At 48.1% G+C, this 16,859-nt stretch overlaps 1 protein-coding gene across 1 annotated transcript in view; it reads left to right on the top strand.

Annotated features, from left to right (window-relative positions):
- The window catches only part of LOC122379422 (intraflagellar transport protein 74 homolog), a 439,917-nt gene that overhangs the window by 236,998 nt on the left and 186,060 nt on the right, over nucleotides 1-16,859 (top strand). The window contains exon 9 of the mRNA XM_043361638.1: nucleotides 13,218-13,394. Within this exon, the coding sequence (XP_043217573.1) occupies nucleotides 13,218-13,394 (177 nt within the window). The remainder of the gene's footprint in view (nucleotides 1-13,217; nucleotides 13,395-16,859) is intronic.

Genomic DNA, 16,859 nt, shown 5'->3' with positions numbered 1-16,859 from the left:
AGGCTCTAAGCGGTCAACGTGGGCGCTTGACCGCCACTGAAGTTCCCTCAAAGGTCAGTGTAGGACGTTCAAAGACCGGTGTGGGAGCTATATTAATAGCTTGGCGTGTTTTTTTTTTTAACCCGCGAGTTGCTGGGGGGGGGGCGTTAAACGCCCCCACTTTTTTCGCCGGGCCATAGCATAAAAACGGCGCGCCGCAGGCGCGCCAAATTTTGCGTACCTGTAGGGAATTGATTGAAGTTTATTGTGACAAAGTTTCAAAAAAAATCGGTCGGAAAATTTTTGAGATATCGAGGTTTTAGTGACGTCATGATTTCTGAGTTTTCGACCAAAAACGGCATATGTTCAAAAAAATCATATAAAATCACAGAATAGACATACAGACATGCCGTAAACGCCATTAGACTGCCAATACCATGATCAATCAAATGGCTATCTTCGATTATTGATTATCGTTCCGCATTTTCCATAATCTTGAACTGAATCTTGGCAATTTTTCGTGACTACTTCACGACCATGATACATGAATTTATTAAATTGAACTTTTTGAGCCAAACACGTACACATATGATAAAATGAATGTCACCATCGTGTTCTACGCCCCTAATTACCTATAAAACATGTGTCACAGGCTGCGAATATCAGTTTTGATTTTCGGGGATATGTGCCTACCCGGTTGACCTGACCTTGACCCTGACCTATGCTTGACTGACCCCTACATGGAGCTGACACTCTTGTAGGCCTTATAAGATGGATTGTGCACCGTTTTGACAGAGTTTATGGCGAGAGGCGCCCATTGCGAAGTCCTGAAGTCCATGCTACTGAAAGCCCGATTTCAGGTGTTTGACCTGACCTTGACCCGACCTGTGACCTCAAAATTCAACTTTAAAGTACTCATCTGAAGCGTCTCGTCGCGCTCTTTCATTTGCCGCATCGTGCGTTTCGCTGCGCCTATTGGTTCTCGAGTTATCGGCTGGGGGTGTTTAACGCCCCCCCCCCCCCAGCAAACGGTGGGTGGCGAAATACCCCAGCAACGGCCGGGTTAAGCCTTGTGACGATCGAATAATTGCCAGGGCCCCATACACCTATATGGGGGCCCATTGGTTGTTTGAGGGGGGGGGGTCAAATGATATGATGGCCCCCTTTATTGACCTTTGGGGGCATGGCCCTGATGCCCCCCCCCCCCTCGGCCCCCCACGACCGCCACTGTGTACACATTACACACATGCCTCTGAGATTACATACTAGCTCATGCAAACTCTATGCAGGCCCCGAAGGTCCCACGCTAATTCTTAATAAACCAAGCCGGCATACGGCTTCTGAGGTGCACAGCACCAACCCTTGAGGTCTTACTTTAGTGTCTTGGAGCCAATCTCCTTTAGCAGGGCCCACCCGCCACTGCCGAAGAGGGTCTCATGCCAGCCATTGCTGAATGCTGGGCCTACGAGAGCCTTAAGTAAACCCACGCTGATATTCCATATAAGATCCGGCCATACTCGTGAACCGGTGCCAGCGACGCTGACCGCCAAATTGACAGAATGCGAAACTGAGCCCACTCATGAGTGAAATTTACGTGCTTTGATGGCGCAAGAAAGAAAATGAAACATACGAAAAGCTTTTCTAGGACTTTTGTTCGATCTGAAAGGTGGGGCCAAAAGATAGTATGGCCCCACCTTTCAGCACCAAAGGGGGGGCCATGGCCCCCGTGGCCCCCCCCCCCCTGCGACCGCCAGTGGGTCAGGTCAAGGTCAGGTCAAGGGTACAAAATGCAAGTTTCTACAGTATCGGCCTTGCACCGTAATTGCCGAAGAATGGACTGAGACTGATTGCCCAAAACGTGTTCTTAGGCTACCAAGACAATATTCGTTGCATACAATATCATTCAAAGGTCAAGGTCAAGGTCAGGTCAGGTCAGGTCAGGTATGGTCAACAAAAATAAAATATAGAAAAGGCCATGTGCGACACATGTTTTATGGGTCATTTTATTCATATAATTCAATAGGCACACTCTGGATGAATTTCAGGTCGAGGTCAGGTCAAGGTCAGGTCAAGTGAGGTCAAATATTGAAGTTGGTTGTTAAGGCCTAGAAAGGTGTCTATCTGAAGCAGTTTTTCACGGCGAGTCGAATGATGCTATTTTTGTTTCCGCACGAGGTCTAGAACTTCCAAAAAAAATCATTTTCAAAAATTTTGTGTGTCGTGACGTCATAGAATTTTGAATAACTCCCACATTTTTGAACCGATTCTTCTCAAAAGTGGTATGTAGGTGCACATAGACCACTTCTCTGACATATATTCCGGTTTTTTTCGATACACTCAAAATTTTGGATTTTATAATTATTTTCCCAAAAAAGTCGTTTTTTTGAAAAAATTTGGGCCAAAATCCAAAATTTTCAAAAAAATCGAGATAGCCATTTGATAGACTAAGTAGAATCACGTATAATCTTTTTATTACGTCTTGATTTCTTAAAAAATGAAGATGTTAGCGGCGTTTGAAATTTTACGATTTTTGAGGCGAAAATGGCGAACATGACGTCACTAAAACGTCATTTTCTCAAAAAAAAAATCCGACGGATTTCGCTTAAATTTTCAGGGAACGTGTCAAATTGATGTATGATAAGGTACTGAAAGTTTGACGTCGCTGGCGTAACGCGTTTAGAAGTTATTGGCGAAAAACGGGAGGGGGCAGATTCTACCCCCCCCCCCCAGCGGGGCGCGGGTTAACCCACGAGCCGCTGGGGGGCATAAAGTTCCCCCTTTTGCGTTTTGTGAAATATCTCCGAAACCTGATGAGCTACGAACGGGAAACTTGGCATAGCTTCAAATTAATACCTAGGCAATGTTTGAGGAAAGTTTGGTGGCTGTAGCACCTAAGATGACGTCAAACTCACAGTGACGTCATAAAGTTTTGTCTTTTTCCGATGTGGACCATTTCTGATGACGCTGAGCATGAAACTCGACTGTAAATGAACTAGACAGCACCTGCTGTCATCCTAAAACATCTAACTACACTTCCATCTAGTTTCTGACCAATAATCGGCCCTTTATATTCGGTCCCATATATCTGATGTATCGTGAGGAATGAGAGTCGCAAATCTATAATTTAACTTATGACGTCACTGCAGGGGCGGATCCAGCTCAGAGTTTTTTTTTGGGGGGCAAACCATAACAATTTATCGATTCTTTCCATGCCTCGTCCAAAGGCGTAATGTTAAAATCATGCCGTTTGGGAGGGGCAAATGCCCATTTTGCCCCCTCCCCCTGGATCCGCCACTGCGTCACTGTGACGTCATTTCAAATGGGATCGACACCAAATTTGGACACAACCTCGGCTAGGTATTCAGGAAGATGTGTGCAAAGTTTCGCTTCTCTATCTCTTCGCGTTGCGACGATATCATCGCAGAAGTAAAGGGGGGCAACTATATGCCCCCCAGCGCACAGTGTGGCCAAACACCACTTTAGCGCGAATTTAATCCCAGCGCTGCTCAGATCCGTTGAAAATGGTCCCCTGGTTTCAAAATTGACACTTAAAGGGACTACCTATCCCACCTTCTAAAATATTGTTGAAACCAGTTAAATTGTGCCCGACTTTATAGATTGGATGACCAGGAACACGGTTCTGGCATTTATTTTTCATTAAACATCTTAGGCTTCCCATATTCCAAACACAAACTTTCAAATATGTGACGTCACAGCCCAAAATTACCTCCTTCCCCAGGCCACATTACTGTCATAAAGCTGATTCTTTTTACTCTGTAGGCACCACAACAAAGTTCAGACCAAGTTTTAAGCGATTTTTCAACGAACAAACCCATTTAAATCAGAATGACTAAACGAGGTGACGTCACACTAACGGTCGCTCCATGTTGAAGATAGGGCCTTGCACAAGGCCCATTTTCAAATGAAGGGAACGAATTTCTTCAACACCAAGAGGCCGCGGGGGTTGCAACCTAGATAGACAGTGGTTTCTGTACCTCGCCGCAAACTTGGCTATCTCAACTCAAACCCCATGTTAAAGGTGGGATAGTCCCTTTAAACCTATGTGTGACCTTTTACGATGCATTATAAATGCTTGCTGACATATTATGGCATATTTCCGCCTCTAAAAGTAAGGAGAACTAGCTTACGACGGGTGATGTGCTTACCAGGGCTGTAAAGTCGATGGAGTTACTCCGACTCCGACTACGGCTTTCAAAATTCAATTTCAACTCTGACTCCGGGCAACTTGTCGACTTATACGATCGACTTGGACTCTGACTCCGCAGTCATGGCAAGTCCACGCAGTCGATGGATTTTCGGTGACTCAGACTACGAGTCTTGGTCCGGATTCCAAAATCGATTCCGATTCCGACTCTGACTGGGGTCAGAACTGTTGACTCCGAACGACTCCGACTCTGATTACGAAATCCTGGAATTTAATCGGAAGTAAGAGGCATAAAATTGTGGGTCCCAGCAATGATGGGCATGTGAGGAGGAGGCAAGGGCGGATCCAGCCGGCCGGCTTGGGGGGGGGGGGCAACCGGTTGGACTAGCCAAACCACTAACAGTTCCCGGAACCTAGGGTACCCCCAAAACTAGTTTTCTCACCGGTTTTAGGCCACTTATTTTGACCCCTTGGCCTTTTCATAAAAAAACGAAACGAAAACATTTGCAAAAAGTGAGATATTTCGTCGCAGCTGAGTCAAGGAACTATCTTTTTGGTAATGTAGAATAAAGGTTTAGAATTTAGATGTTCCACGTGAGCTGTCAAGCCAGGTAAAGAGGGGGATTTTTTTCTTAAATGTTTTCTTCCATTTAGTTTTCCTTTGTGACCCACAACTGCTAATTCAGGGAGGACAAGCTCCCCCGAAGGTTCCTGACCCTATGAAAAGTTGTGGGGGCAGACTGTCCCCCACTGCCCCCCCCCCGCTCCCGTGGAAGGGCGAATCCAGCCGTCCGTCTTGGCCTGGGGGGGGGGGACCAGCCAAACCACTAATGATTCAATGTCCAGGCCCATGGGCCCGGCGTCGAGCTCAAATTCAGGCTTGGCAATGTGGATGGTGTGTCTGAGTTCAGACAAGCTGGGTTCAGCTAGGACGATCTCATATTGAAGAGGTATCCTGTTGGGATAAATGCTGGACTGATACGTGTAAACATTGTTCGGGTGGAACGCAGTACACCCAAATTTCTGTAGTGCAGGGGTATGGCTGGGCTTTGACTTTGTTGTACATATCTCTACAAGCCGCCCCCAACCTACCGCGGGACAGAGGGCAGTAGCAACTTCATACTCGATTTGTTCCATGATAAACTGTGTAATACATTTTTTTTGAACTTCCACAGAATCGCTTTTAGTGTGTCGCTAACTGAATTATTTATGTACAATAGTTTATTGCCTCGTACGAGAGTCGTGCGTCAATGCGTATTTGTTATCTAATGGATTTGGGTAACGGCGTTGACTTTTCAAAGCGATGGGCGACCGAGGACAGACTAAGTGTCCAATAATGTTTTAATGCAATGCGATGTCGTTTCATGAGTCATGTATGTACAACACAGGAGTGAAGATAAAATAGGAAACTTAACTATAAGCTAATATTGAACTTAAAGCAGTTTGACCTTGGAGCGTATTGAACTTTGGGTGTTAAAGGGACCCTCCCACCTTCAAAAAAGTTAATGAATTGGCATGAAAGTGATGTCGCTCGGCTCAGAAAGAGCAAAAACGATTATCTACCAAATTTCATCGAAAAATATTCACCGGTTTTCAAGATATTAGACTTTTACTTTTGTTTACTTTTTGGGATCTCCGCTGTTCCTAGCGACTTTATTTGAAAGTGCGGCATTTGTTGCGCGCAAAGCAGCATATACCACCGTGTGCTACAAAACGTTTTAGTCAAACATTTAACGGACGTTCGAAAGCCTGATGACGTCATCAGATTCCCGTAATGGTTAAGAGATAGGGACCACGCTGGTCCCACCCTGCAAGTAAAGGGAAGAAATTTCTTGAACACCATAAAGCTGCGGGGGTTGTGACCAGGATAAATGGTGGTTTCTGAGCCTGGCCGCAAACTTGGCTATCTCAACTCAAAACTAATGTTAAGGTGGGAGGGTCCCTTTAAGCAAAACCCATTTTGATAGATTATTAGATAACGATCCTACCTCGAAATGGATCTGGCATTGGCAACATAATAACTGGAAATGTCGTTAAATGCAGATCCAGACAGTGGCCCCAATGTGGAATGTTGAATGTCACACGGTGAATGGCATATTCTTCATATATTTTTTTTCATATGCACTGCAAATGATCGTCCAAATTCTATTGAACTATGCAGTGGCTTACCTCGGAGCAGCGCCCGCTTAAAGTGGCAGCCGGAAGTCGAGTCGACGGCTCCCCGACCGCGCGAAGAGATCAATCACATCGCTGGCCGCTGGCAGGATGTCGCGATGAGTTTGGATGAGGATCAGGGCCTCAAGTCGTGGTTCTACCATCGTTGCTCGGAGCGAGGTGAGGGTTTTTTCTACCTTGCTGAAGGTCCTCTCCGCCTCCGCCGTAGTCACAGGAAGGACCGCAAGGACCTGGACGGAAACGGGCGCATTTTGACTAGTTACACCTCGGTTGACCGGAGTAGTCCTAGATGAAAAAAGGTTATAGAAGTAACTAGAGGTAAAAAGGTAGAGGAAAAAAGGTTCATCGCCTGAAAACATGATGATTATTAACAGACCTATTTCAATAGAAGCAAATATCACTGCGGTCGTAACTCAAAGTGTTGATATGGATCGGCACCAGGCAGCAATGCCTGCTTCTCACTTTATCACTACACTAAGACTCTCATTCATTTTTATTGTGCTTCGCAGTTCTTTTCCATAAAAAATGTGTCGACCACTGCGAATTGAGATTGCAAATTTATTCCCACACACCCACGACTTAAGGCTCGGCGCTCGCGCTACATAACCAACTCGCTGCAAGTTCAATCCCAAAAAGGTCAAAGCACCCTATACCCAGCAGGTATCTGCAAGCCTTATGAATGGTGGTACAGGACGTGGGCGGGATGCACAATTTGAAGCTACAATTTGTATCTGGCGATCGGTATTACGCATACACTGTAACACTTATGCAATGCACTTTGGTGCATACAGCCATGCACCAAAATGAAAAGTCTAATAAAGTCTGATAAACCTGAGGCTGATGCCTGACTAAGGATCCCGGTCCTTCTGATTCCATTACACTAACCTGGAGGAGGCGGTGGATGGTCGGGAAGGCTGCCGGGTCACACTCGCTCAGAGCAGAGAGTGCCGAGACGGATGGTGAAGGCTCGCCACGCCGGGCCCACATGGCTGACCACACCTCGAACTCGGCGCATGCGAGACTTTCAGATCTCTCGTTCAGTACTGGAAGATACTGCTCCCAGGCTGGCTGGACACTCTCCCACGTAGCTGTGGCGGCTTTTGACGGTAGCAGATGAGACAGGCTAAAAGCCGGCCGCTGGTGACTTCCGAATCGATGTGTCATGTCCCCCAGCACCTCGTCCAACGCAGACAGCACTACGTTGATCCTGTAGTAGTCGTCCGTGTCCACATCCGCTGTCCCTGCATTAGATCGGTGCACCGACTTCGTGGCCGTCCGGGGCTTTTCAATGCTCGTGTCGAGCTTCGCAGCCAGGTCCTTTGCTTTTTGCATCAGGGTTTTGATCTCGTCTTCTTCATTTCGCATACGCTGAAGCGCACAAACTGTTGCGTCTATCAGCGCCAGGGCGCGGCATAGGTCAGCTCCTTTCTCTTGTAGTGCCCTGGAGAGAGGTCGGAGGATCCCTGCCAGTCGCTCAAGCACGACGATTCCAACAAGGAAATCGGAGCGAGTGATGACACTTGCATGCATCATGGCAGCCGCGCTCGTCTTGCGGTCTTGCCACGTCGCCATCAGCTGTAGAGCATCGCGGATGGTTAGGAGCTGCTCATAGAAACGCTGAACTGAGATGTGACGCTCAACAAAGCGAGTTTGGCACATCTTGACGAGCTTTTTCCCACGGACCTCTCCCAGCTTCTGCGCTCGTTTCAAGAGATGCTCTCTTTTAGCACCATCTGTTACGAAGCTGATGATTGCCTCCATTGCCCCGATCGCATTTCGGATGACCGCCACGTTGTTCACCCGCGATGTCGCCAGATTGAGAGCGTGCATCGCGCAGTGGAAATAAAAACCGAGAGGGGCCCTCTCCAAAACTCTCGCGGCCACTCCGACGCGCAGGCTCGACATCGCTGCAGCCCCGTCATAGCACTGAGCTACCATGTTGTCGGTGTTTAGGTGGACACGGTCGACAGTTTTGAGGACCACTTCAGCCAAGTTTTTTTTTTCCGGACAGTCGCGCCTCTTCCGCTTCACGGACGTCCAGTTCCGCGAAGGCGTCCACCAGGGTCACCGGGTCCTCCCTGGCAACGATCGTTCCAGAGTCACGCGATAGGTAGCGAACCACCACGGCGAGGTGCTCTCGGTTCGCAGCATCGGTGGTCTCATCCACCATCAGAGCCCACAGTGGCGATTCTGCAACCTGATCAGATATCTTCTCTTTGATGAGTGTAGACATATCTTCAAGTATTTCGTTTTGGACTGTCTTACTTGTGTACATTGCCGAGCTTGGACAATGAGTATGATGGCTCTTCAACGCCAGGTCTCCACCCTGAAGGCGAAAACGGAGAAGCATTCGCAGATTACCGTCATTTGAACTCGGGTAATCGCCAGACGGATCGATCTTGCCGTCATCGCGATGCCCTCGAAGGGGAATGTTCTGCATCTCAGCTAGCTGAATCGCGTCAACGACGCTACGCAGTCCTTCCCGGTTCCTTTCGATTCCCCATTGTCCAATAATTGCCTAGCGTCAGTGGTTTCGGGGGGGGGGGGGCTATCAATCTTGAATGGGGCAGGGCGACCGAAGTCTCCATTCAGTTTCGCGTCAGTGACTACTGGAGGGCATCAACGACCTCGGATAGGGCGAATGTAATCTTCAGAAGGGCACCGGGTGCTCTAGAGGGGTGCAATGCTTGGATGGGGTCACTGCTGCCTTCAGTAGGGCGTCGGACGCTCTGGAGGGGCGCCATTGATCTCGGATGGTCCGACTGGGATTTTCAGAGGAGCATCAGTGGTTTCAGAGGGGCGCCATTGATCAAGGATGGGCCGACTGAAGTCCCGGTTCAGGTAGGCGCCAGTGGCTCTTGAGGGGCGCCAGCGACCTCGGATTGATGGGGCGACTGTGATCTTTAGAACGGCGTTGAGGAGCGCCATTGGGCATGGATGGGGCCACTGTTGCCTTCAGCAGGGCGCTGGAGGGGCTTGAGCTTGGGTGGGCCGACTGTAGTCTCCAGGGGCGTTGTCTCGGATGGGGCGAATGTGATTTTCAGAGGGGTGCCGGGTAGCCTAGAAGGGCGCCATTGGTTTCAGAGGGTTGCCATCGATCTTAAGATGGGGCAGCTGTAACCTTCGTTTAGATGGGCGCGATCTTCAGAAGCGCGCCGGACGCTCTGGAGGGGCGTCATTGGGCTTGAATGGGGCGACTTAACCCGCGCCCCGTTGGGCTCTGCCGAGCAACGCGCCCCGTTGGGGGGGGGGGGGCATTTTGGCCCCCCCCTAAGATCTCGAGAACCACGCAACCTAGCGACAAGCGGCAAACGGTGTTGGATAGCCCTATCAGGGAACTACCTTGTGACCCAATTTTATTGACCTAGGTCAAACCGATGACGTCACAGGTCAGGTCAAAGGTCCAATTTTCACCGTTTACAGGCATTTCAAGAAATGCGTTGTAAAATCGAGTAAAATGCATTTCATTGAAAACCATCGATGGGGAAATGTTCTTCAAACACATATTTTGCTATTTGAGGTCATTGATACCAGGTCAGGTCACAGAGGTCAGGTCACTGGGGGGTCACAATATGAAAGTGTCGTGTGATACATGTTTTATGGTCCATTTTACATGACAAATGCGATTATGTGGGTCAGGCAGCCTTTGGGGACAGCTTAGGTCACGTTTTGGTCAAGGTCAGGTCAAGGTCAGGTCAAGGTCAGGTCAAATTAGGTCAAATTTCAAAGTTGATATTTTTGCATAAAATGGGTATCGAATCGATGTAGCTCGTCACGGGGAGTTCAATGGTGGTCTTTGTTTTGCCGTACGTGGTCTAGAATCGCTAAAAATTGAGTTCAAAAATTTGACGTCATCATTTTTGAACAGTTTTTTTGCTATAACTTGGCCAAAAAACGAGATATCGATCTGAAATTTGGTATGTATATAGAAGAGCGCAGGGACTATCATATGTATTCCGGTTATTTCGAAATTCGGAAATTTGTTTTATTTTTTTAGTTTTTCTAAAAAAATCAATTTTTTGAATTTTTGAGGGTCAAAAACCCAAAATTTTGAAAATCCGAGATAGCAGTTTTGTAGCGCCGCTTTTTGTCTACCAGACCATATAAAGAACTTTGAAATTGCTTGATAACTGTAGATTTGGTGAGCGTTTCAAGATTGCATGTTTTATGCTCATTTTTGCTCGAACATGACCTAAGTTTGACCTCAATAATTCCTGACCTAAGGTGACCTAAGACTTGAAATTTGGTGTGAAGGTGTCAAATTGATGCCCGGGAAGGTACTGAAAATTTGGCGGCGCTGCGCGCCGCCGTTTTCTTGCTTTTCAGGAAAAACCACAGGGGGGGGGGCCAAAATAGCCCCCCCAACGGGGCGAGAAGTCTCAAGCGGGACGAATTCAGTCTCAAGGGGGTGGGGCGCTAGTGGCTCTTGAGGGCGCTATTGATCTCGGTTAGGGCGACTGTGATCTTGAGAAGAATGCGGGTGCTTTAGAGGGGCGCCAGTGGTTTCAGGGCGCGCCATCGATCTTAGATGGGTCGATTGGGGCAGCTGTGAACTTCAGAGGGGCGCCGGGTGCTCTAGAGGGGCGCCATCAAGCTTTAATGGGGCGACTGTTCCGTTCAGATGGGTGCCAGCGGCTCTTCAGGGGCGCCATCGACCCCGGGGGTTCGGAATATTCTGGTATCCGGAGGGGTGCCCTTCAACATTTGGGGGCTCAGGTCGTATTTGGGGGTGCCTTGGAGAACCTTTAGGTGTCCAGGCACCCCCAAAGAGATATTGAGTTCGATCCCTGCCTGCACATCACTTTTTAATTCATGTTCTCTCTGTAAAACGGCATCAGCCTAGTCGGCGCTAATTGGGGCGCCATTTGGGCGGCTGGGCGGAAAGGGGGGCCATGGCCCCCATGGCCCCCCCTGTATACGCCACTGTATATAGGTGCTATTGTGTAGTGACACATGAGGGTGATGAGCTGCTACATGGATCTGAAGGATGAGCTTGTATATTGCACCTTTGTGAACCTTATGTTAAAAAAGCGATGAATCCGTGGCAGATTTCGGCGATGAACACTTGCTGGAGAGAGCATGGTCCGGGAGATCCCTGATCAGACGGTCGTGAGTGCCCTTTATATGATGTGCTGATGTTGAATCAACATTCAACTTGAAAAAAAACAGTACCCTCGCGCGAGTAGGCAAGTACTCGACGCACGGTCTGCCCACTACTTCTGAAAATGGTCCGCGGCCGGCCGGCCGTGACCCGACACGACTGGGGAGGTCGCATAATTCACCTGACCTTAGGTCACATATATCAAAATTCCGAGAGATATACTTTATACATATTGTTTCTCTTATCAATGCTGAAAGTTTCAAAGTGATCGTTCAGTCAGTGTAGCTATAGCAACCATTGAAACTTTTGATAAGGATAAGGTCAGTTGACATGATCTGGTGACCTGACCTTGAATGACCTGGGCCTGAAATTTTAATATGTGCAAATAAGATGTATAAACAGGTTTTTCAAAAACCGCTCACGAAAACCCCTGAGGGGAGGGCGTGAAAACGCCTCCCTCCCCTCCCCCCCCCAGCACGGCGCGGGTTAACCCGCGCCCCGTAGGGGGGGGGGGGGCCGAAACGGCCCCCCCTGTCCTTTTCGGTCGATATCTCCTAAACGGCTGGAGATATCGCCACCAAACTTTCAGGACCTTTCCGGGCATCAATTTTACACATTGTGAATAAAAATTTTTCCAGAGGCTATGATAGGTTGGCCACAAATGACGTCAGAGTGACGTCATGTTCTGTCATTTTCGACCGAAAAAAGACCTTCGCGAGAAGACCTGTCAGGACTACAGCTTTGAAGATACAGAAAAATGATCAGACATAAAAGGTGTAGAATTGACAGGGCTACAAAACTGCTATCTCGAATTTTTGAAATTTTTGAGTTTGACCCCCAAAAATCAAAAAAGCATTTTTTTGGATATATTCGCCAAAAAATCCAAAAAGTTTTTTGAGTTTCGAAAAAATCGGAATATATGTGATAGTGCCTACCGTCTTCTATCCACATACCTAATTTCAGATCGATACCTCGTTTTTTGGCCAAGTTATAGCGAAAAAAAACTGTTCAAAAATGATGACGTCAAATTTTCAAACTCAATTTTTGGCAATTCTAGAACTCGTAGAGCAAAACGAAGACCACCATTAGACTCCCCGTGACGAGCTGCATCGAATCGATACCCATTTTATGCAAAAATATCAACTTTGAAATTTGACCTAATTTGACCTGACCTTGACCTGACCTTCACCAAAACGTGACCTAGGCTGGCCCCAAAGGCTGCCTAACCCACATAATCGCATTTGTCATGTAAAATGGACCATAAAACATGTATCACACGACACATTCATATTGTGACCCCCGGTGACCTGACCTCGCTGTGACCTGACCTGGTATCAGTGACCTCAGATAGCAAAGTATGTGTTTGACGAACAATGTACCATCGATGGTTTTCAATAAATTACCAATTTACTCGCTTTCACAGCACATTTCTTGAATTGCCTGTGAACGGTGAAAATCTGACCTTTGACCTGACCTGTGACGTCATCGGTTTGACCTAGGTCAATGAAACTTGGTCACAAGGTAGTTCCCGGGTGGGGCTATCGAACGCCGTTTGAATTTTGAAAATCGGCCGGTAACTTTCCGAGATCTTAGGGGGGGGCCGAAACGGCCCCCCTACGGGTGGTAGGGTCCGCCGGTAGCCCTACGGGGCGCGGGTTAAGTGGTGACACATCTTTTGATAAGCTGTTCATCATCGCAAGCTCATGCATTCTCGGGCATTTGAGGCAATGAGATTGGTACTTTTGTCACAAGGCGACTGCCACTGTGACGTGTGACGTGTGTCGGTGCCGCCGCCAGGAGCGGCGTCTGGCTGATACCCTGGTAGACGCCATGTCTGCCGAGGTGCGCCAGCGCTACTCGGCGCTGCGAGAGCGCAGCGCTCAGCTGCAGGCCGCCGTCGAGGCCACTCAGCACCAGCTGGACCTTCTGACTGCCAGAAAGAGCCATCTGGATACGGAGCTGGCAGCCTCACCGGTAGGTGCAGCTATCAGTCGGACTCGGCGAGCTGTCAGACCCGAGCGAGCTGAACGGCGCGCCGGGCCCTACAGTCGCCGGGCCCAAAATTACTTTACTACTCAGGTTGGTTCACTAGGGAAACAAAAGGCGCCGTAGCTACGTCACGGATTTGGTAGCAAGCTGGTAGCAATTTCTGCAGACATCAATGGCGCGCGTGTTGTTTGATCGTCACCAATCCTATTTTATTGCACTATTTTGTTATTTCACTGCAATGTATTGTACATTACATTTAATAATTAAAATAAATAAATATTCGTAACCCAGCAAGTCAGTTATTCTTTGAGGCAACACTCTGTCAGCATTGAGCCTTCAGAATGTGTCATTTTATAGACTTTCTCATACTACCTACTCTTGTGCAAAACTTTCTTAGTCACGAAAAATGTATGCAGATATGCATATAATTAGAACTTCATTTTCTAAGTTCTATAGAAATAAAGTTTCACATAACATTATCATAAGTCCTCCCCGTGGCCTAGTGGATAAGGCGTACGTCTCCTAACTCGGTGGCAGCGAGTTCGCGGCCGGGAAGCTCCACGTCGTTTGACCCGCGTTCCTATATTAACCCTCGCCCGCACATGGGGGGGTTGCCACCCCCCAGGTAGTCTTTCTGCTCTGCACTCAACATTTTTAGAGCTAGGAGGCTGATTTTTCGTATAGCTGCACCTCTACTTTTTCTTGATGTCCACTGAAAATTTCAAGTTTCTGTGGTTTTTGGTTTCGGAGATATGACCTTGTTTTTCAGGTCATGCCATGACCCAAATGGCCAATTCTCAACATCTTGCGTTGGTTATCGGCCTTGTGAGCTTTTGACACCTTGCTTTTGGCCTTTTTTGCCAGTCTTACCTCCCACCTATCATGGAACATGTTCGACGATGTACAGACGTCAAGGTCAAGGTCAAGGTCAACCTAGGTCATTTAAGATAATTGCGTTTTTGGCAAGCGGAATTTACTTTTTGTGATGTTTTTTGACTGCATTTTTGGTAAAAGCTTCTCAGATCATGATTTCATGTAATATGGACACATAAACAATCGGTGCACACATCAGTATACACACAGACACACACAGACATACAAACACATATAATTGACCTTGACCTAACTTGACCTGAAATGACCTCAGCAGCAAAAACCTGGTCGGGTAGTGTGACAAAGAGGTTCTAGCTGGCTTGGCACCAGAAAACGGCATCGTCATCGGTATATGATAAGCAGCGCACTTGATATCCAACGGTGACCCAAAACAGCAAATTTTTTAGTTTGACCTGACCTGGAAGGTCAATGACTGACCTGAGAAGGTAAAACTGGATATCATTGGATTTGTCTCTTCCCAAAGAATATTTTTGGTCTTTACCGCTAAGCTCTATCTCCAACAGGAACGAAATGGCGCGGGGGGGGTGGCAACCACCCCCCATGTGCGTTCTAGGATGGGAAAATGGCATGTGCGGGCGAGGGTTAAGCCAGCTGGCAACTGGCGAGAGAGGGCCACGCTAGACCCGGGAGGACCGTGCCGCCATCTACCTGCGGCACGTTAAACTTTCGATCCAAATTATCACCGGTGAGCCGGGCGCGGGCAGGGCGGGGTGGTGGGTCCGTGGTGTCATTCGCAACAAACACTGCTTAGCGGGGCACCCGGGCCCGTAGCCAACCACTCATCCATTCGGACAAAATTTCTAAAAAAAAGGCTACCTGCCTATTTCGTCCAACCAATGAAATATTTATCCAGCAGAAGGCAGGTACAGCCCACCGCTAAAGTACAGGGTCATTCAGAATAAAGGAACACATTTGTTTTTTTGTCTCAAGCCTGTATTTTTTATCGCATACTGGTAAAAGAGGCGCCAAAACATTCGCAAATCGATGCTATTTTGCTGGATATCAGCGGCTGACGTCAGAGAACTACAGCTGGCCATCTATAGTACTTGTTCCAGGTGACCACCGTTTTCGCGAAGGCACAGCTCAGCTCTTTTACGAGCGCTTTCCATTACGGCGCGGCATGTTGCGACAGGGATTCGTCTCACCGCTTGTTCTACGGCTTTCTTGAGTTCGACGATGGTCTTGGGTCCATTCTTGTAAACTTCCGACTTCAGATGACCCCAAAGAAAAAAATCTGGTGGCGTTAAATCCGGAGAGTGAGGGGGCCACTCGATGCCGACCCCCTTTGCAATCAGGCGGTCCTGGAAATGGTCCTGGAGCCAGGCCTTGGTCTCTGTTGCACGATGAGGTGGCGCACCATCTTGCTGGAACCACTGTACATTCAGCCGGTCCGGTGCGTGGCGATAGCGAGTGCGCAGACCATTCCAAAATCTTTGCAGGATCTTGCGGTACCGCGCCGCGTTGACTGTTGCGGCGTTACCATCGCTATCTTCCACCCAAATGGGTCCGGAAATGCCCTGCGCACTGATCGCGCACCAAGCCGTGCATTTCTTACTGTGCAACGGCCTCTCTGCTACCTCAGTTGGTGCTTCAGTACCCCAGTAGCGGTAATTTTGGCTGTTAAAACACGCCCGTCCAAATGGAAGTGCGCTTCATCTGAGAACCAGATGTTCTCGATGAACCGACTTGAAGTGTGGCATTTCCTGCTAAACCAAGCACAGTAGCGTTTGCGACTTTTTTCATCACAGTCACGAAGTTTCTGATGGATACTTATCTTGTACGGACGCAACTTCAAGTCAGTGCGCGCAATTCGTTGTGCGGTGCTGTAGCTACAACGCAGCTGTTGGCTGAGCTGCTTTAGGGACGTTTTGGGGGCTGATGTCAAAATTTGTCGTGCCTTTTGGGCGGTTGCTGGGGTCCGTTTGGTGCGCTTAGCCCCGCATCTGCCCTTTTTGTTGTTTTCTAGGCTCCCAGTTGCCAAGAACTTCTCGGTCAGGCTCAGGATGGCCTTCCGAGAGGGTGCTTTTCTTGCCTGGAAACACTTCTTCCATTTGCGCTGGGTGAGAACGACTGATTTTGTTTCCAGGTAGAATTTGACGAGTTGTGTTCTTTGGTCTGGTGTGAATGGCAGCATCTTCAACACTTCTCACTGACCAGTCAAAACAAAATAGCATTTATTGATAAGTAAAAAATAAGCACGTGCGCATGCAGTATTTTTGCTGTTGCACTTCTATGAAGAAAACAAATGTGTGCCTTTATTCTGAATGACCCGGTAATGTGCGGTTTTACCAATCTCAACTGATGGCTTTGACTGGCGATTTTTTAATGCGGAGTGGTCGAAAAGAAGACGTCAATAGATAAAGTTGCAGCTGCAAGGGTAACGATACAGGTTAGCTACATTAAAATTTCATTGTGGTCTGGCTAATCATTCCTAAGCTTCAGAAGCAGAACATACCCAGGACTGAAACCGCACATTACTTATGCCGTGGACTGTATAGTATATCTAAAAAGAATGTCCCCTCGCCACCACGCGGCGCTGGTGTCGCGAGCCGGTAG

The sequence above is a fragment of the Amphibalanus amphitrite genome, unplaced genomic scaffold (assembly GCF_019059575.1).
Source record: "Amphibalanus amphitrite isolate SeventyFive unplaced genomic scaffold, NRLGWU_Aamphi_draft 000077F_arrow, whole genome shotgun sequence".
Taxonomy (NCBI): Eukaryota; Metazoa; Arthropoda; class Thecostraca; order Balanomorpha; family Balanidae; genus Amphibalanus; species Amphibalanus amphitrite.
Note: the sequence above shows the minus strand (reverse complement) of the source record. Positions and strands in the feature narration are given on the sequence as shown.